The 20,455-nt window shown below is 38.8% G+C and overlaps 1 protein-coding gene across 1 annotated transcript in view; it reads right to left on the reverse strand.

Moving 5' to 3' along the window:
• Positions 1 to 224: 224 nt before the first annotated feature.
• Positions 225 to 20,455, reverse strand: part of iars1 (isoleucyl-tRNA synthetase 1) — a 46,315-nt gene continuing 26,084 nt past the window's right edge. Inside the window, exons 19-34 of the mRNA XM_062405004.1 lie at positions 18,793 to 18,937; positions 18,065 to 18,185; positions 17,770 to 17,861; positions 17,305 to 17,382; positions 16,589 to 16,710; positions 13,843 to 13,945; positions 13,448 to 13,531; positions 11,409 to 11,583; positions 9,022 to 9,134; positions 7,085 to 7,180; positions 4,657 to 4,833; positions 4,343 to 4,463; positions 3,944 to 4,069; positions 3,520 to 3,666; positions 2,896 to 3,048; positions 225 to 1,243 (exon numbers count right to left, since the gene is read on the reverse strand). Of these exons, the coding sequence (XP_062260988.1) occupies positions 1,161 to 1,243; positions 2,896 to 3,048; positions 3,520 to 3,666; positions 3,944 to 4,069; positions 4,343 to 4,463; positions 4,657 to 4,833; positions 7,085 to 7,180; positions 9,022 to 9,134; positions 11,409 to 11,583; positions 13,448 to 13,531; positions 13,843 to 13,945; positions 16,589 to 16,710; positions 17,305 to 17,382; positions 17,770 to 17,861; positions 18,065 to 18,185; positions 18,793 to 18,937 (1,936 nt within the window). The 3' untranslated portion in view covers positions 225 to 1,160. The remainder of the gene's footprint in view (positions 1,244 to 2,895; positions 3,049 to 3,519; positions 3,667 to 3,943; positions 4,070 to 4,342; positions 4,464 to 4,656; positions 4,834 to 7,084; positions 7,181 to 9,021; positions 9,135 to 11,408; positions 11,584 to 13,447; positions 13,532 to 13,842; positions 13,946 to 16,588; positions 16,711 to 17,304; positions 17,383 to 17,769; positions 17,862 to 18,064; positions 18,186 to 18,792; positions 18,938 to 20,455) is intronic.

The raw sequence follows: 20,455 nt of genomic DNA on the forward strand, positions 1-20,455 counted from the left end.
GACGCCGTGGAAAATGAATACATCTTACAACATCCTAAAACCCCAACTCACCAAAGGTCCGACCACAAGACTAAGCCACACTTTTTTATTCTGTTTCTTCTTAACTTTCTGTCTTGGTTTTATTAGACAAACACATTTTTCCAAACAGTTTTTGCAGCAAAGTCAATGACAGGTTTCCTCGTCATACTGGGTTTCAATAAACACAAAGGAAAAATAACAGCGTGTTGATCCTTAAGTCACCTTTGATTTATTCCATTTGTCACTTAAAATAGTACATTATCCATTTTTTGCTTTTTTTTTATTACAGAACCCTTTGGTCCCTAAGGTACAGAAGCCTGAAAATCCATTTCATCATATAAATGCCTTTTCAATTGTCAAAGGATTCCAAATGCATTGAGGAGAATAGGTTTATCTTTTCAATTCAAAATGGTGTAGAAGCACAATAGGCCAAATTGGTTTCCCAGTTACGGGCCAAAGCCATAATTACTCTGGACTAAGCTCACCTCAAATCAGCCTTGGAGGAGAGTAGCTGGCATGATTTTTTTATAATTAACTTCCTAGAGAAGAATGTCCATTGGTTATATTGATAATTCCCTCGAATCTTCTTTTCCAAGTTACTGACAAAAAAAAATAACCTTTGGTTTTTCTTTGGCGGGGGGCGGGGGAGTTAATGTCTTGCTTTCCCTCCATCAGACAATCCCCAGTTTCCCATGACCAACCACTTCACACTTTTACACATCTGTCTAGCTACTCTCCGTATAAACATTCACTCTATTGTTGAAGAGCACCCCCCTGTAGTTAAAGGTGTAAATCTCTCTCCAGAATAAATATAGCTCAACGACAAATTGTGCTTCCTTGGAAAAACCAATGACGAATTAAAAGTGGATGAGAGAAAGAGAGAAGAAACAAACAGACTGAATCAGAGAGATCAGTTATTGTCACATCTCAAATTGTGTTTAAACGTGACTACAGGTAAGAGTTGTGAACCTGCTTTACATCAGGATTTCCAAATAACCATTTACACACATGGCACGCAGCATGTTGTCATAAGTCCACAGTACAACAGTAGATGAGGGTACTGGGACTATAGTAGGTAAAAACAATATTCCAGGAACCTGTGATATATCTGAGACAAATGTTGATGGAAAGATCCTCAGGATTTATGCTTCGGCCGTTGTAGGAAGAACTCTCACAAACAGAGTCTTGGTGTCGAGAGATTTTACCGAGGAATCAGCTGGCAGCTCTGAAAAACAGAAACCAAGATATGAATAGAGTGCTTGATTGATATGATGTGATCATAAATCATAGAAATAATAAAAACCTTAACCCCAAGGGAATTTAGTTTTGTTTATTCAAAATAATCTAACAAACCAAGTAGTGTCATTAAGGAGAAGGCAGTACATCATTTGCAAAGTTAATAAGCCTAATTAATATTTACTTCTCCAAACAACAACCCATGAAACCAAAACAAACAGTCACACATCAATAGACGATAATAACAACAGGACAAATCATCTCTTACAAAAATGTAACATATGTTTAAGGTCACAGGGGACATGAAGTGAAATGCATGATTGGTAAAAGAACAGAAAGACTGAATGTTATCAATTATATCTGACAACAAAATTCAGCTAAAAAGAAACTGTCACTTGCATGTGTGGGGACCATTATCATTTCATGCCACTTTTTACTGTTAGTCCACTATAATGAAGGGAGATATTTTGTGACTCTTACTTACACATGGATGAATGCATCAATCACATAAATAACAACAATATCAAAGTCAAAGGGGGTAATTTCTCTTTACTTTTGATACTCTAACAATAATAATTAGATACAACTTTAGAGTATTTCAAAGCGTTCCTTGGATATGAAAATGTTGTGTAAATCCCCAAATACCCAGGCTGAGATATGACATTTAAGAACATAGTTCATTGAATTCATAACCTTTTCTGGAAACTACTTTTCTTATCAGTGACGTTAGATGATGAAGGTAAAAGCTGTCAATCTAATTTTCCTGTCAGCGTATATCAGCCCTGCATTTCTGGTCTGAAATCAGTTGAAAGCCGCAGTGGGATGGGATTTACTTGTGTGGAGGAGTTGGGTTGATTTTAATGTTATCTGCTCTGGTCAGGGAAGGTAATCCATTCTAGACCATATATGTATGTATCTTATTTCTGAGTACAGTTAAAATGATCTACTGTGTTAACGCCAACACGCTGGTCCTCCAGTAATTTGAATATCACATAAGAGCTTCTCTCGTTTTGCATTTTTTGGCTTTTTTATGACAAAAAAAATAATAGGTTATGTTACATAGTATGTTATTTTTTTTGTCATTTTGTAAAGTCGCCTACTGCGTAGATGTTTGCCTGCCATGTCATAAGAATTTCACTGCTCCGATGACGCTGTCATTGGTGCATGTGACAATAAACTTTGATTTGATTTGATTTGGATGATCGTTGTTTTTTTTTTCTGTGAAAAGTTTTCCCCAGAACTGAGATAAACCTTTTGGGAACATTTGTTTATTCTTTGTCAAATTGGTGCCAAATTAGCGATTATTCATTTATGTTTGTAATGCATTAGTTAATTTACACTCAATTATAACCAGATTACTTTAACCCTGAAGAAAACATGATTAATCTTGGTCTTTTTCTCTGATCTCTAACTTCATTCATTGGCATATTTTTGTGTTTGTTTACTTTCTCTTCTTCTATTATAGACAAAATCCTGTAAAGTTGTCAAGTCCACAACAATGTGTAACCAGGAACCACAGGGAACATAACAAATTTCACTCCCCACCTCCCACCTTAATGTCGTTTCCATACAAATGGAACATAAGAGTCTTCTGCAATGATGCTAGGGTTCATATGATATCCACCAGTTGAGTCATCTTACCCTGAGTGAGGTCCTGGTCCAGGTAGAGTTTGAGCAATCTGCTGCGAAGGCCAAACACCTTGGCGGCTTCAGACAGGAGGCCTAAGTAGTCGAGCCCATTCTGTCCCACTGGGTTCACCAGCAGGAGGGTGCCCACCTCTCCTGTCTGGCATTCTAGTGGAGAGGATGAGAGGAGAAGAGACGTGAACCAGACAGACTTTATCTCCTGTATAAATGATCGGATTAGGTCTGTTTACGAGTCCTGAGAAAGTATGTGATGAAGCCAAGATTGAGCCAAGACAACAATATGGACTCCATTATCAATCTCTGCTAAGGCTTGGAGAGGCTTTTCTATGTTTATCCATCATAATTGTTTTTTTTGTACACGTCTTTACGTACTTTTATTTGACAATTTACACTGTTACTGACTTTGTTAGTGTGATTAAGGATGTTTAAATGAAAGGATCAGATCTGTTGCAGCCATAATGCATATTTATTAAAATAAATAAGGCTTTGACTGTTTTTCTTTTTTTTTTCAGCGGATAATAAGATGAAATATTTTTACCCATATCATTTACAATTGAGAAGCACTGACTTATTATTAATGAGTGATTACACATGTATCTGTGTGCCTGTGTCTCTCACCAGCCGGTTGTGCATTGCAGAGCAGCAGATTCACGTAAGGACACAGGAGGGCGTCGGCGGTGGGGATGGGGCCGGGGGACGAAGAGCCTGAAGTCACTGAGAAAGTTTTACCACTCAAAGCCTGAAGGTCCGTTTTGCTGGTCAACTCTGTCATGAACACACATGCACACACATGGGTTACAAGTCAAAAGAAATGTTTGATTTCAGCTGCGTAACTCTAGAACTCTTGAACTGACAAAACTAGAGGTTTAAGAAAATGTCTCCAGCTTTTTTTCATAGCTTCAACACAAGGTATGAGGAAGACTTTGGTGATAGGATAACTGACAGTCAATAAGGTCATACATGTTTCTTGCTGTAACAGTAATATAATCTGTTGGTCTCAGAAAAAAGAATGAATGTGTTTCTGAGGCAGATCAGTTCTCACCAGTTCCGCTGTTGAAGAATCTGAGCTCGGTGTTATTTGTTCCAAAGATGCTGCTGCACACTTTCTTCAGCTTGTCCACGTCTAGCCTGTTGTCTCCTTTGGGGTTCTCCAGCAGCACCACTCCCTCTGATCGAGTAAACAGTGACGGTGAATTCATAAGTCAGTGAAACAGCTCACAGGGTTCATTTATAGAGAAGCAAAGGTGACTGAAATCCAATACATGCAGGGACTTGCAGACCTTTGGAGTTACTTATAAAATAGTAGAAATCAACTGAGCTGTACATATTTTGTTATCTTAACAATCAGACTTTTTCTCAAAAAGGAAAATAACCATCTGTTGACTTTTTTACCAGCTACACACATTCTTGATTCGAGCTTGTTATTTGCCGGGTGCCATACCTTGTTCTTTGCTGTTGACCTTCACCCTGAGGTTCACATAGGCGCAAGCTGGTCCATTTAAGGAGACACGTGGGCCAGAGGATCCCTTAACGATGACCAACTCCAAGTCAGCCCCCTTCAGCTGCAACACAGGGGGGAAAAGAGAGCATGAAAGAGGGAATGACAGAAATCGCATATCCCGATACACCTAATATACAATAAGTACATTTTACACCAAATTGTCATCCACACCAAAAGAAATGCTTGAATAAAGTGTAACACGTGTCACTGTAGAGGAAACAATAACCCTGCTTCCTTTGGGACTCATTTCATACCTGAGTCTTTTCCTCTATGATGACACTGGCAGTCTTGAGAACAGGGAAGGGCAAGAGCGGAGCCTTCGTGGTCGCCAGGATGAAGTCAGTGTGAGCCTGAATCACAGAGTCCAAGTGCTCCCCCTCTGGCTGGCAGCGGTAGTACACAGTTATCTCATCTGATGGCACCAAATGGCCCTAGGGAGAGAATGAGACATGGGTGGAATGTTTTATGTAAACAAATTAAGTAAAGCGCTTAGTATTTGTGTTATGTGAAGATGTATTATTTTGCAACCGCAGGGATGACGAGTCAAAAATGAGTAAATGGGATAAAAGTAATGTTTGATTTGTCTTTTCAAACAACACAACAATCTGCAATTTCAGATTAAAACTAACACATCACAATGTAGTAATTCTCTACAACGATTTTGTTGTCCTTTGTAAGAAAATTAAACCTTGAGGAACTGATTACTGGAGTAAGTAATCTACCCCCTGTATGGGATGAAGAAAATGGAAGGGAGAACACAGTTGGGATTAAAAAGCAGAAAACAGACAGTAGTAGAACAAATAAAAGAAGAATGGAACATGGGGAGATTTTTTATTGGATGAAAGCCCATCTATTTTGGCTTTGTATACTGTCAGCTTCCTCTAACCTTGACACATTCAAACACATTGATCTCATCCTAATCTGCAGTGTGCAGCTGTGCACATGTGTGCGCAGCCACACACATATTTTGTGTACAACAAACACGCACACACACACATTGATGCAGTATGTGGCTCAAGGGCATAAGAATAAAGTTAGCTAGATACAGAGGAGCAGTCAATCAATGAGAAGGTTTATAGGCTTTTCCTGCCAAGTCAAGGTACTGACCCTCCCCTGAAGGGGCTAGTACAGTGTGTGTATGTGTGCACACCTCAAATAGAACTACTGAGAACTCCAGATAATGAGCGATCCAATAAAAAGGAAATGCTGACCCCTGTTTCTCCACCGTGCATATGCTCACAAACAAAACACCAACGCCCACGTAAACATTGTTAAAGACACAAATACAACAACTACTACCAAACACGTTGAAGAAAAAATTAATTCCTATCCCCGGAGTGGAAAATTCCTCATAGATCTCAGTTTGAAATAACTGGAGGAATTTAGCTTGGCCAGGAGCCAGTGCACACCACTGCTATAGGGGGACGGAAAAAGCTGTTTGTTGCTTGTGAAAACAAGGGGCTGTTGGCTAATCCGTCTTTACTCCCCAGACCACTTCAAAGCTTCAACATTAGAATCTGAAAGAGGCCAGACTGTAATTAAGCTTCCATTAAGCCTGCCTTATGATGGAGAAACTTCTTACTGTGACGCTGCAGTGGAAAGATTTAAAAAAGTGCCCCGACAAAATTAGCATGGCACATAAAGAGGAAGTGAGGGAAATATAAATTAAACAGAAAAATATAGTATTGCTGTATCTAACATCTTCTTTCATTGTTATTACTCTATTGCTTTATTGTAAAATGTAAGACCAAAGCTTAACATGTTTTTCACACTTTCCCGGAGGACAACCAACACTCCTGTAACTGACTAAATATAATATGGGGTGATCTGAAAAGTAAATATAATCAACTAAACAAATCAATTAATAATATTGCCATTTAAATGACTTCAATGGGAGTTCAAAAAGATGTATTATTTCCTTTGATGCAAAAATCGAATCATCCTTTACAAGTTAAATGTTTCCAACTTATTAATTTGCATTTCCTTTCTTTGGAAGATGTTTTCTTCATTAAATTCTTGTTTTTTACATTTCCAATTTCCCTAATTGTGATAAGATGAAGAAATTGTTGTGATATTATAAATTAATAAAAGGATTTATATGATCTGATGCTCGTCTCACTGATTAATCATCTCATAGAGCTTCTACTAATGTATTTATATAAAACCTTGTTAACGCAGTGACTGTGGGAAGTAAACTGTACTGGCAGGATGAGGGTGTTAAAAGTTTAAGAAGGCAAAAATAGTGTTGTTAGCATATGCCAAACAAGGGAAACCTCAAACACATGAAGTGTTTCCTACTGGAGAGACTGTATTATTTCTTATTTTAGATTCATGCCGTGTCAGAAGAATCCACCAGGAGTGGAGTTGCAGGTTGACATCAGTCTTTAAAATACCAAACAGAATCTTCTGAGTCATGATTCTTCTCTGTCACACTGTCATACATTCATTTTTCACTATGTAAGCAACAGCCTTGGAAAATATTTTATCTTCAAGCACATCTCAAGTGTCCTGACACAGTGGAGTGGTGTACTCACTGTGGCACAGCCCTGACTACAAGTCGGGCAACAGTTTCAATTATGTCAGATTGCATTCATTACACACGGGATTGTCACATTCACATGCTGGTGTGTTATGTGTCACTCTTGTCCAGCGCTAATAGGACTCCTGAAATTCTCGACCCACCTTCTTGCGTAGTTTCTGAATTCGGTTGATGACTTCTCGGGCAACGCCTTCGTCCACCATGGACTGGTCAGGGGAGACATCCAACAGCACCAGGGCCTAAAGACAAGGGGGAAAGATTAAGATTAAAGATTTAACTGGTCAGACAATAAACAGACCATAAACAGTTTGGATGTTTCCAAACTGATATGGTTACCTGCTATTTTTTACATAAAAATACCTCCTCATATTACAACCCTCAGTTTAAATCATGTTTGATATGGTAATCTACAACATAAATCTGTTATTAATGATGAGTACATTTTAAAAGATTTGTACTAATCTCTTCATATTTGGATTACCACCAATGACTGTAGTTTAAAAATGGAAGACATGACCGATGAAGACAAAACATTTTGATCCTCTCCAGGTGGTTGACTGCCGTATATGTCATTAACCATGTCACCTCCAGGTTAGGACATGGGCCAAAACGAAAAAATCGGAGTGAATGTAAAACTACATTAACAGTGCAAGACCGCGACGTGGAAGGAAGGGAAGTGTGGTGTACAACTTTATATATATTCATTTAGTTTAACATCCAGAGATAATGGGAGCAATTTTTTATGGAAATGCACAGTGACAGCTGACTAAAAAAATGTATGTGTGCAAACTGTAAAATGAATTTGGGAGTGTGTGGGCAGGTATACAAAATAAAACAAACACCAGCCTGTCGTATCTCTTTTGAATTAAATTGTTGATAACACAACAACAATGACCAAAATTGCAGCCACTGCACTGAACCAGTGTTTTCCGTCCGAAGTGAATCAATCATCAATCAATGAAGAGTGAATACTTGTGAGAAACTCAATGACTCATTAGCTCAAAGTGTGTCCTGCTTTGGACCGCTGGCTGAGCTCAGAACAAACCAGACGACGGGTTCACAAAAGCTCCAGGACCAGCGGTATCTCGTATTGACCAAGGGACTGAGAAGATTTTTGTTGTTCAGAATGAGGTGTATAAATGTGTTCCTATACATATCGTCTTGTTTTGATGAAATTTAGTAATTATTTGTGCGTCAAGCCCTGTATATAGTTCAAACATTTATAATGTGAAAACTGAAAGGAAAAAAAGAAACAGAAACCTAACCAAGCAGCAATAATGAAAATGTTGCATTCTTTGCAAGTCACTAAAGTAAAATTAGTGTCATGTTGAGCAGGACAGAGCTGCTGGCAGCCCTGAACGCTTTGCGATGAGAAGGAGGAGGGAACGAGATGACGCTGTTACAGAGAATAGTACTAAAAAGGAACAGAGAAAAAGAACAAGAAGAGAGAGAGATAACAGAGAGAGACAGACAGATGGGAGCTAGAGAGTCGGTGCGAGCGAGCGAGAGTGACAGAGAATTAAAAAGCCAGCTCAGTTAACTGGTATGAAGGTGCAGCCGTGTGTTGTATGTACGGTTGCAGGAGCACTGATTAGAGAGGGACTGTGGGAAACGCGTACATGCTGGATTCCACTTAGCCTTGAAATTATTTCATACATCACACTCACAGTGAAGACACATTAATGCATTTACAGTATATGGCAGCTTGTGCTGGAGCTACAGCAGAGCAGCATTTACTTTTTCAGATCCAGTTACGATTCACTTTGGAGCTCGGTTTGCACAACAACAGTCAATAATGTTGCAATAAAGAGAGAGGTCAGTGTATGTGTGTGTGTGTGTGTGTGTGTGTGTGGAGCTGTACCTTTAGAACTGTTCTACAAACAACAGTAATTATGCGTCTCATTAAAGGGCCTTAATGAAAAGTACATGACCTGTGCACGTTTTGAATAAATAATTATTTTCAATATTCCTGATATCACACTCACATTGAGAATATGAGTGGTGACTTTGCATTCAAAGTTGTTTCACTGATGTGTCTAATCTGAACAAAACTAGGTTTAAATGTATAGCAGAAATGTACCTGTGCATCAGAGTGGGCTTCATACTGTGCAGCGGAGTCTGAGCTCTGGTTGAAGGTGTACATCAGCCTCAGGTCCTCTTCATGGAGCTCGTGTCCTTCCACCACGATGGTACCTTAAAATTATATACAACAATTATGAGGAAACATTCAAAACTACCGTTATTATAATGACAACAAAAATATGTAAGACTTATATGTATGTATATATAAATAGCGTTTATGAATTCATAGAAAATAATATGCTGTTCATGCGAATTTCAACCCTATGGGTCCCTGTTTTGTTTCACCGTCATCATCATTTACCATACATTATAGAGCCGATACAAACTGCACCAGGGGGTACATGAAGATTAAAACCATATTTAATAAAGAGTGTGTGAGTTTGATTTTAGTATCTGATAAAATCGTAAAAGTGAACAGCTCAGGGACAAAATGCAGAAGTAAGGGTTTCGATTGAAGATGTAGAATTGTTTCACATTTCCTGTATAAAAAGTATAAAAATAGAAAATAGATAATTTACTGAGAATAAAACACCACCTATTATGATTCAATTAAATGATGATAATGATAAATGATGACAATGATAAAACTATTTAGCTCTCCACCATCCTCATAATTTCATTTATATAATTGCCAACTGATTGTGTGAAATTATTGTAAGTGGCAGGAGTCGTTTCGTGAGGAGGATTCTGGAAAAGGTGTCATTAAACCCAGCCTTCCAAAATAAAATGCTCTTTTAACAGCAGACAGCAGACCTAGGCTTTGTTTTGAATTATCTGTGGTCTGAGCTGGTATTTACTGGCATGTTAACATCCCTTACATCGCAGTGTCCTCAGTCACATCCAGAGATCAGAGCTGTTAAACAATACAGCAAACTCAATCTAGTCAGCTTTATATTTCCATTTTGCCAGTGGCAGCAATTACCCACGTCTGTGTTCTGACTAAAAACCATGACCGGTGCTCTGCTCTCCTCTTCACTTCTCTATACCCGGAGGCTGGGTGAAAACAGACACTCCCATCCCCTCTAATCCTAGATTTCCACACTTTGATTTCCTGTGTCCCTCCCTTCTCCTCTGTTCCACCCTCTCTCTGAACCCATCTTCTTTCACCCCATCAATATGATGGGATCAAAAGGCACGGGTATTGAATAAGGACTGATAAAAGCAAAAGGCATGAACCCACAATCAGTTTCCAGCCAACTTGCATTCCTTCTAGTCTAAATTGGAACACAGCTTTTGGACTAGGCTGCGAGGAATTGCTTGAAAAGGTTAAAAGGAGCCGCTCAACTAAAGAGTGTAAGCACTTCCATGGTCACATTTCACTGATACTGCTTCAGTCAACTTCAAATAACTGATCAACTACGAGATATTCATCTTGTCCACCAGTTTTCTGTTCTTGCTCAATATCTTTGAAATCTTGTAAACTAAAAACAACAAGAAGTACCAGAGTTCGGCCCTGGTGACTTTGAACTTTGGCTACCAAAACCAAATCAGTTCACGCTTGAGTCCAATGTTTGTGCCAAATGTGAAAGGATTCCCTCAAGGGGTTCCGGAGATATCTATTTCACCAGGCTTTGGGAGTCCACTTGACCTTTGCGCACCAAAATCAGTTCTTCTTTCAATCCAAGGGAATGTTTTTGCTGAATTTGAAGAAATATCGCAGCTCTAAGAATTGGCTTACAAATAGATGCTTAATTAAACGGTACATTAGCACTTTAAAATAGGTCTTTATTAAATTGTAACCCGATGCTATTGCACACATTTTCATCTGAGTGTCCCCTCTCTTTCTTTTTCCACCATCCTCTTCCACATCTAGCTCTGTCCTTCCATCCTTTCACTTTTCCCCTTCCAATTGGCTGGACTTCAAACATACAAGTGATTGGAAATGTTCAGTTCCCACAGCCAAGCTGACCTCCACTGCTTCCTTCCCCAGAGACTCTGGGAGCTCTCCTCGTCTTCCTATAATTGGAGAGACAAGATACCTTGCACTGCTTTGATCCGTACTCCAGCTCTGATTATAGTTTCACAAGGGTTATGGTTTTATATATTCTGAGGATAAACCGTCCGTCTGTGTGCAGCAGGTTTCATTACAAGGATTAATAGTTTATAAAACAACTGTGCAATAGCATTAAAAGTCCTAATACTAACCAACGTCTTTTCACATATCTATTACGCATCACCGTGTACTGATTTACTCTTTGATAATTGTGGAGAAATACGAATTTGGTAATACTTTGGTCAAATATGACTACACAAAAGTGTTTGTCAATTACAACTAGGGAACTGCATGAGACTGGTTATGTGCCGACAGATTTTGGGATGTTTGTATTCTCCCGACTTTGATATTGGGATTTGCGATGTGCTCGTTTTGCCCACACAGAACCATACCTGTCTTCTGGAAGGCCTCTAGCTGTTCGTTGGTGAGCTCCTTGATAGAACCGATGACGGATTTGAAGGCCCCCTTTAGTCTCTTCCCCAGCACCATGTGGTCCGGCTCAGCTCTCAGACTGATGCTGTACTTGTCCTTGTCCGTTGACAGGGTCAACTGTCGCACATTTAGCTCCTGGAGGATGGAAATTTTAGAAAAGGTAAATTCACTGTCTTGTAGTTTGCTGAAGAGAGAATATACATACATAGAAAGTCTGGACAAAAACGATCTAAAACAAATAAAAAAAAAAAAAATTATATTTGTATATGAATGTAATGTTCTAAATGAAATGTGCGCAAATTAGGAAAATAAATAAAAAATATCACTGAACCTCAAACTGTAAACATAATTCCCTTCGAAAACTTTCTGAAGGCATGCCAAAGGCATGTGCTGTAGTGGGCGAATTTAAAAGCTGATCACATAATCAAACCCTGAGAGATGAACTCAGCCATGAAATCAACCAGCCAGTCTTTAAACCTCATATAAGCTATTCATCCTTTTCAGTCACTATCTTTCTGCCTTTCAACAAAAATTGTTTTATCCTTCAATCTTAATGGAGAGAAATCTGTGATCCAGTCATATCTGGTGAAGCAGCAGAGACGCTTCTGTCAGTCAATGCCACTGAAAAGTTGAGGCTAGTCATCGAGACCGAGCTTTAGAATAGTTGACCTGCATGGAGAGCAACCGATAAGCAGCCGTAGTGGGATGAGTAGAAGAAAATAAAAGGGCAGTGAAGGGTTGATGGAAGTAGCTCAATTTCAGATGAGCTTATTTCTAAATGCCCAGATCATGATTTGGGGGTTATCTCTTCACTTTTGTTCAACTTGCGTTTAACCCAATTTGGAACCCAATAAAACTTTAATCAACAGAATTCAAAATGTACATTTAATTGCAAATGCTACATTTCGGTGTCTCCATGTTTTTTGCAATTCAAGACTTTGTCTGCGGAGTACAGTCTTAGGAAATGGTTGAAAACTTGAAATAGGCCAGTACTATTGGTGCCAGCTGCGCCAACTATTCTATGTAACAGAACAGGAAAAAAAGTCTAGTCCAAAGATGAGATAAAGGCTTTGTTACGTTCTGTTAGAGTCAAACTGACAACTTGAATTATTTCAGACGTGTGCAAAAGCCTAATCAAAGGTTGTAGAAAAGCAAGTCAGCCATGAAATGAACCAATAAGTTATTCAACTATCATTGACAACAATATTTAAAACTAATTAATTAATTTAAAACACTTAATTATCACAATTATCACATCGAGGGTGAAAAGGAGTGCTGGTCAAGAGATAGTGAATTATTGATATTGATATGATAATAGGGTGAATTAAGAATTAATCAACTCAAACTAATCAGGCAGATTGTGAGAAGCTCGGGTCTCTCTCAGGACTGCTGGATCCTAACTGCTCTCAATTCAGATCAAATAAACCCTGTTTATTTTAGGGAAACTTGAAGCCAGTGAGGTTAAACCTTTCTCCTACCAGGAATGAAACAGAGTGAGAGATAAGAAGTCGCTTGAACTAAGATAAAGCTTCCAAATGTGAACCTTGATCTGAAGCAAGCTGGACAGATTGATCAGATCTCGATCAGATCTCAATACTGTACCAGGTGTAAACTCTATCATCTGGAAACTGAATTCAGTAATTTTTCAAGCTGCTTGTGTGAAAGCGAAAAAGAGACGAAGAATTGTAAAGATACTGCAGCAGACAAACTGATGAACAGTAATTAAATGAAGGGTTTGTGTGCATCATTTTCCAAGTCAACTGCTCCTCCCCTCTTTTTCAATTAAACAGAATTTCAATTACAGTGGAACATACAAACATGAGGAGATGATCTACCTCTGATATTCATCCCTTCAACCAAGTAGACAAACAGAAGTGGCAACAAGGATCTTTACACTGTTTCTCTTTAACTTATACATTTAATATTACTAATCAAAGAACATTAGATCAACAAAAATAGAATAAATTAATTCATAAAATACATAAGATAGTTAACTTACTTCCAGTATGTATTTCTGCAGTGACTGGATGTCTTTCAGAGCCTCCGGATCCTGGCAAATAACTACCACCTCTTTCAGTGGGTACTGAAATCAGATGTTCAACAAAGCACAAATTAGAGCAGTTATAATCAAAATAACAACCAAACTACACCAAACTTGACCTGGTTCTCTAATATTTCAAACAAGAGACATTTACATAAAAAGAAATCCGTCTTTTGAATTTGCAATTTCATATTTCTATGGTATCATATATCCTTAACTTTACAATCCATATCACAAGGCATAATATATATATATATATATATATATATATATATATATATATACATATGTTTGAATTTAATACATATTAACATTGCAGTGAATCAGTGAATTAAGTAAAGCTGATGACTAACCTTGACGGGCAGGGTCTTCCTGTCTCGGATCACTCTGCCCAGCTCAATCACAGACTGCATCTGACAGACGGCGCTCTCAATGCGCTTGTCAATCACACTCTCCCTGCAAAACAGATGCAAAAGTAGTGTCATCACATCGTGAGTTGTGTTAGCATGTTGACTAAAGAGAAAGTTCCGGAAATGTCTGGAGCAATGACTCGGACATTTGCGTTCTCACAAACAGCCCCTCTGGGAAAGTTCAGGAAAATGTCAGGACTTCTGTGCACGTCTAAAAGCAGCTCGAGTCAGGAGAAGAGAGCTTTAACTAGTCATTAGTATACTTTTTTCATTCAAGCTTATTGCGGGGTGTTATATGACCTGTCCTCTAATAATCTTCTTGGAATAATTATTTTATTTTCTGTGACATTTTGCCCAATCTCAGGCCACATCAGGGGACAGAGGTGCTTTATAAAGGGACTCAGATCTCACAACTATGGTTAATGGTGATTTAGAAATTCTACTTGGTCTTCAGTTGAGAAAAATGCATAATAGTGTGTGACAAGGTTAGTAGCACAAATCCAAAAGAAGACACAGTTCAGAACCATCAGTGCCGAATCTGTAACATTCACTAATAAGGTAAAATGAGACTTCCACCCTAAATTCAAATTAGAGCCGCACAGCTACTGATGCACAGTGATATTAACCCTAGTTATATGCAGAAGTATAAGCTGTGTGTGTTCACACGCACAATGCCTGTTCATCTATTCCTGCAGTGTGCGTCCCCTGTGTGCATACGCAATTGGAGTAAAATGACAGAGGAGAGGACGCCAGGGACAGCCAATCATTTAATGAGCTGATTGAAGAGCAGCTGCTCCCACTGCCTGATTGGTTGCTGACCTTTGGGAGGAGGGTGAAGTAGTCCCATTTGACAACAGAGGGGACGAGCGGCTAATAACGCAGCAGCAGTGAGAGCTGCCAAAGTGACAGAGGAGATTATATGAACCATTACACAAACAGTTTCCTTCTGCTAAATCAATTGGGTATTTAATCATGTCGGAACTTTTTTTTGTGTTAAAGATGATGCAATTAAGTTTAGGTAATTAAAAAATTCTCCCAGGCATTAACAAAACTGATCTGCCACCGAGGCACACACTTAACTGAAGTAATTGAAGTGAAGGGGATGAAATGATCGTATTTTCTAAGCAGCATCCATTTACAGGCCTGACAATCAAGGCAAGCCCTTGTTCTAATTCTGAATTCTGTGTGGGTATTTTGAGGTCTCTGAGGAAACGCTCTTGTAGGTCTATAAAAGTGATTTTACTTCAAACACAAACAAGATGTGGGTGACTTGTTTGAGGGCACGATACCACTTAAGTTGAAGGAGGCTGTGCACAACGATTTCTGTCACTTTCTCCATTTTCAAATGACCTAGTTGGAACCGAATAATTTCTGATTCCCTTCTATTATACAGAAACAATGAGCCATGGACTACATTGGACACATGGGCAGACAAAGAAAATCTGCTCAGAAAGTGCTCAAAGGCTTTTATCTAGAGGATCCAATAGATCTATTAAAATATAATTATGAAAATCATTAGCTAAATTACAATAAAATGAAGGGATGAGTGCGAGACAAAAAAAAACACACACAGAGATAGATGAAGAAGACGAACAGCAGGAGTGAAAGGAGGAAATTGGGGGTAAAGGCACAAAGAGAACAGCTGCTGTGAAGCCTGACACTACGTGATGTAAAGTAAGGCTACGGTCTCTGGATGAACCTGATTAGGCTCTGGATCAGCAGTGGATATCCTGAGAGAAAAGAGAGCGAACACAAGGAGGGTTTTGCTGTGTGAGCTGCAGGCTGACTATGACGGAGGCGTAGCAGTTTTTAAACCGAATTACCCTAGTCATGTTCGCTTGGTTAAAACACTGTGTAAGTAAGCTTCCGTTCTACTGAAGTGTATCTGACACATCATGCTGGATACAGGGTTGCTGCCCTGCTGTCTTGAAAATTGAAAATGAAAGCTATTATTATTACTGAAAGAAAATTTCTTTCAGAATTGATCAGTGGAGGTGGTAAATGCTGAGAGTTCTCCAACTCTGCTGGATAAACTACACTTCTAGCTTTTGATTATCAAACTTACTTCAGCATTCAGTTGTTTTTTTTCACCAAGGTTTTACAAACACTGATTTGCTTGCTGGCCAAAATATGACTCTTGAAAACCAGAAATGTATTTTTGTTTTTGTTTTCCGACCTTGAGTTGTCGGCATCAAAGAATCAGGCTATTACCATTTTCTTTTTGTGTTATATCGTGCCCCGTCAGAGTTTCTATTGACATACTAAACTACAATTATCGTATTTTGTAAGGTCATAGTGACCTGGACCTTTGACCACAAACATTTAACCACAACAGTTCATTCATGAGTCTAAGTGAATATTTGTACCAAATATGAAGAAATTCTGTGAAGGCATTCTTGACATATTATGTTTACAATAGAATGGACGGACAACACCATGGATTGTCTGTTGCCGGTGCAGAGGCATGAATAGAAACACATAATGAGGAGTGGGAGGTAGTTTGGTGTGAAGAGTATGGACGTGACACACTGACCATGAGCCACTCTTCTTAGCAAGGACATCAACAACCCTTTCCTTGAGTGATCATGAGTTTTTGGACCCGTCACTGAATATCCTCTTTAGTTTTAACACCTTGAAACAATCCTTGTCCCATAAAACTGAAGCTTTAATGAACAGTGTTTTTTTCTACCTGACTTGGGGCATCATGAGATAGTGAATACTGCTGATGTCCTTGTCGTCGACAGAGGCAGGGTCAATGAGTTGACGCAGATTTTGGTACATCATCTCCGTAATGAAGGGTGTGAATGGAGCCTTGGGTTACAGATAGAACGAAAGTAGACATGAGAGAAAGTAGAAGTAAGCCAGATAATAAAAAACGCTGTAGTCTACTTAATTTACATTTACTGACTTAAAGGAACAGTGAAATCAGTTACACACTTTTATTGAAGCTATTTTCCCCAGATAGTTCAAATTGAATTGTGCAACAGTGTGAGTGAGTTTACTTCAGAAGCAATTCTCCTCCACATCAGCCACAGCTAATTAATTTGTATAGCTCTGTATTGATCTGGGTTACGCTAACTGCCTCTTAGCGTGCCTCTCGCCTTACATGCAAACATATTCAATGTGTTATAAATAAAAACTCCTACTACTCATGCAATATTCATAGCACACACACACACACACACACACACACACACACACACACACACACACACACACACACACACACACACACACACACACACACACACACACACACACACACACACACACACACACACACACACACACACACACACACACACACACACACACACACAAAAGCAGAATCTCACCATAACATATTAACCCCATAAACATTCTCTTTTCTCTCTCAGTCAAACACACAGGAACAGTATGACTCACCATCAGCCTGCACATGGAGAACAGAACACTGAAGAGGGTTTCCAGCGCCCACAGGCAGTCCTCAGTGCCACTCTCTCCCTACAAAGTTCACACATAAACATTTACATATTTCATCCTCTTAAAACAGTGAACAGATAAAAGTGCTCTGGCGAAAACCAGGACATGTATACCTAATCCAAGTCAACCAATTGTTGACTCTGAGGGCTACAAACTATTTAGATTAACATGTGCACGGATGAACACAGAGGATAAAAAGATTTGCTGGTAGTACTGTTTCCATTTAAGTAATAAATCCTAAAAAGATACAGGAATAAACTATACATACATTTCTGTATAAAGCTCTTAAAGCCCCTCAGATACTACTTATACTACTAGTGATCATCATTACTGTCTATAATTTGCACTTCATTACATAAAAACAACACTAACACTGAAAGCAGCACAAAGTTAAAGTAAAAGTCTCACCTTCAGACGGCGCCTGTTGGTTCTGACGTACCAGTTGGTGAGCATGTCCACGAACTTGACCAGGCGAGGCACGACAGTGTAGAGGCGGTAAGCTGCAAACAGAAATTACTCTCATTTGACTTATATAACCTTTATTTAACAAGAAGTCACACTGGCATCAAGATCCCATTCCTAAGAGAGGACTGAAAACAGCACAGCAACAGGGATGGATTTTAAGACATAAGGTTTCTTCTTGGTCACTGTCCACATCAAGTAGGTTAACTTGAAGAATAGATTGTGTGTGTGTGTGTCTCACCTTCCATCTCAGCCTTGAAGAACTGAATGAGTGACTGTGTGAAGGACTGAATCCATTTGTCCATGATGTTATCACTCTGCTTTGCTGTGTTCTCGTTGTACAGAAACTGAATCTCATCCTCCTGACAGACAGAGATGAGCCCATATTAAAAAAAACATGATTGATAAAGCATAAACATAAGTCACCATTTGAATCGTTTTATTTCCTGATTGACAGATCACAACACATTACATCACAGGTGTTAAACAGCTTAACAGAGCCTGAACTCAGTCGCAGTTTGGACCTGATCATACAGAAATACAAACATGTACCAACTACCGGCAAGAAGAGCAATTCCAGCTTATTTCAACATTTGTCCCACGTTATGGTAAAGTGCCTGAAATAACTACATGTAAAAATTCGTCATAACTGTTTCCAAAGAGAAATAGGTGAAAAATTTGTCAAAAACCAAAGGTTTTTACAGCAATTTAAGTTTTCAACTGAAACGGGAGCTGTGATACACATAGTCTGAAGGTGGGGCAAGTACCTCAACGTGCAGCTGAAATTATTTAACTTTTCTGTGGGACTAGGTCTGCATCTGCAGCTCTTCACTGCTGTTTTTATTTCCCTGAAGGTTTATAGATGCAACTGGAAGCACTGACTAAGAAGTTCCCCATATGGTAGAAATAGCCAAAAGAAAATCATAGGTCTGTAAAATGCATTGTGTTCCTTCTGTTGTGTTCACGTACCATCTGTAGCCTTTGAACATTCTGCACCAGAAAGCGATAGGCATTATACCATGGGAGGAAGACATCTTTCAACACGTCCCGCACTCCGTCCTCTTTGAAACGCAGGTTCTCTGCTCTCACGACTGGAGAGTTGATGAGGTAAAGTCTACAGAGAAGAAGAGAAAGAAACAGTGAAGGACTTGGTAAGAATGCAGGTGTGCAGCCGGACTGATTATGAGTGAGAGCATACGATGCTTTAACAGGTAAAGAAATATCTGATGGATTAAACCTTAAATAGCTGCATGTGTGAGTGCCCCCTGGAGAAGTGAGGTACATACACTAAAGTTGAGGGGGCACAGAAATATTGTTGTTTGTCAAGATGACCTCATCTATGCACCAACATGCAGCTACTAGCTCAATATCAGTTAGCATTGCATCTTATTAGTCTGTGTATGGGCATCATAACAATTTCCAGTCATACTTGTCTACATGAGAAATTTAATTAATAAATGATCCGGCAAAACTGACTTAACTTTATCTCTCTCACAACCCACTGTATAATATCAATATGTGGAAAGGTAAGGTATACTTTTTTAGATCAGGTATATGTTAGTGGACAACTTCTAAATTGTAACCTACTTGATGTATAGGTAAGGCAGCCTAACAGAACTCTGTTAAAAATGTAAACCATTTCCTAACATGGGGTGTTTGCAAGTGTTTGTTTGGGTGAGTAAACCTCATCAATATTTGAAGATGTGTCTAACCTCTCGCAAGATGCAAAACTCTTTTAATCGCTGCTGTTGGTTTCAGTAATTTCCTCATCCAGAGGATGTATAGAAATGTTAAAACTTCAGTCACAGGCGAAACTCCACTCTCTATGAAAACACTGTAGGAAAATATTAAAGCACTATTTTAAATAAATGTGATTTATGCAAAGCCTTTCAGTCGTCAAAAATATCTTAATTTGATAAGCTGACCCAATTGAGCAAAATGTCCAGCTTGAACATGTTCTGCAGAAAATTTGGGCCAAAACCTAAATTTACCAACATTAAGCACCCCAGTGAAAATTAATTTCTTCCCTCCATTATAGCACAATGCTGAGACTTTCGGTTGAATTTTGCTTAGAAAATATAAAATAAAAATTTGAAAGCAAACTGACATGATGCAATGTCATGCAATAGGCCATGAGAGATTTTAATAGCAGCAAATCCAAGATAGATTTGCAATAAAATGGATAATAGACACAACTGGTAACTGGAAAAATGCATCTAAGCCCCTTAAAATGAGCAAATATGAAGACAGACTGTATCTCTTCAACAATTGACTGGAAATACTTTAACAAAACAATCCTTTCACAGTCTGTAACTTTGCCTTTTTTCCATTTTTGAGTTTTTGCTATGAAAATACTTATGGAGCACCCGATAATGTGATGGCTTCAGTGTGAGTGAAGTTTCAAACCAGAAAAGAGAAAATGGGGGCGTCGAAAAAAAACTGACAGTTGCCCTTGTCTCTTAATCTCTGCAGCTAACTCTTCTTCAGTGTATATGTGAGCATATGGTGCAACTGCATATAGTGCTTTATTCATTAGGCCATATGGCAAAGGCACCCTCGCTGCTCAGGGCAAAGCAGAGAATGTATGACGAGGAACACACTGAGTTTGTACAGTATGCATGAGCGTTTCTGC

Source organism: Platichthys flesus, chromosome 2, assembly GCF_949316205.1.
Source record: "Platichthys flesus chromosome 2, fPlaFle2.1, whole genome shotgun sequence".
NCBI classification, from domain to species: Eukaryota; Metazoa; Chordata; class Actinopteri; order Pleuronectiformes; family Pleuronectidae; genus Platichthys; species Platichthys flesus.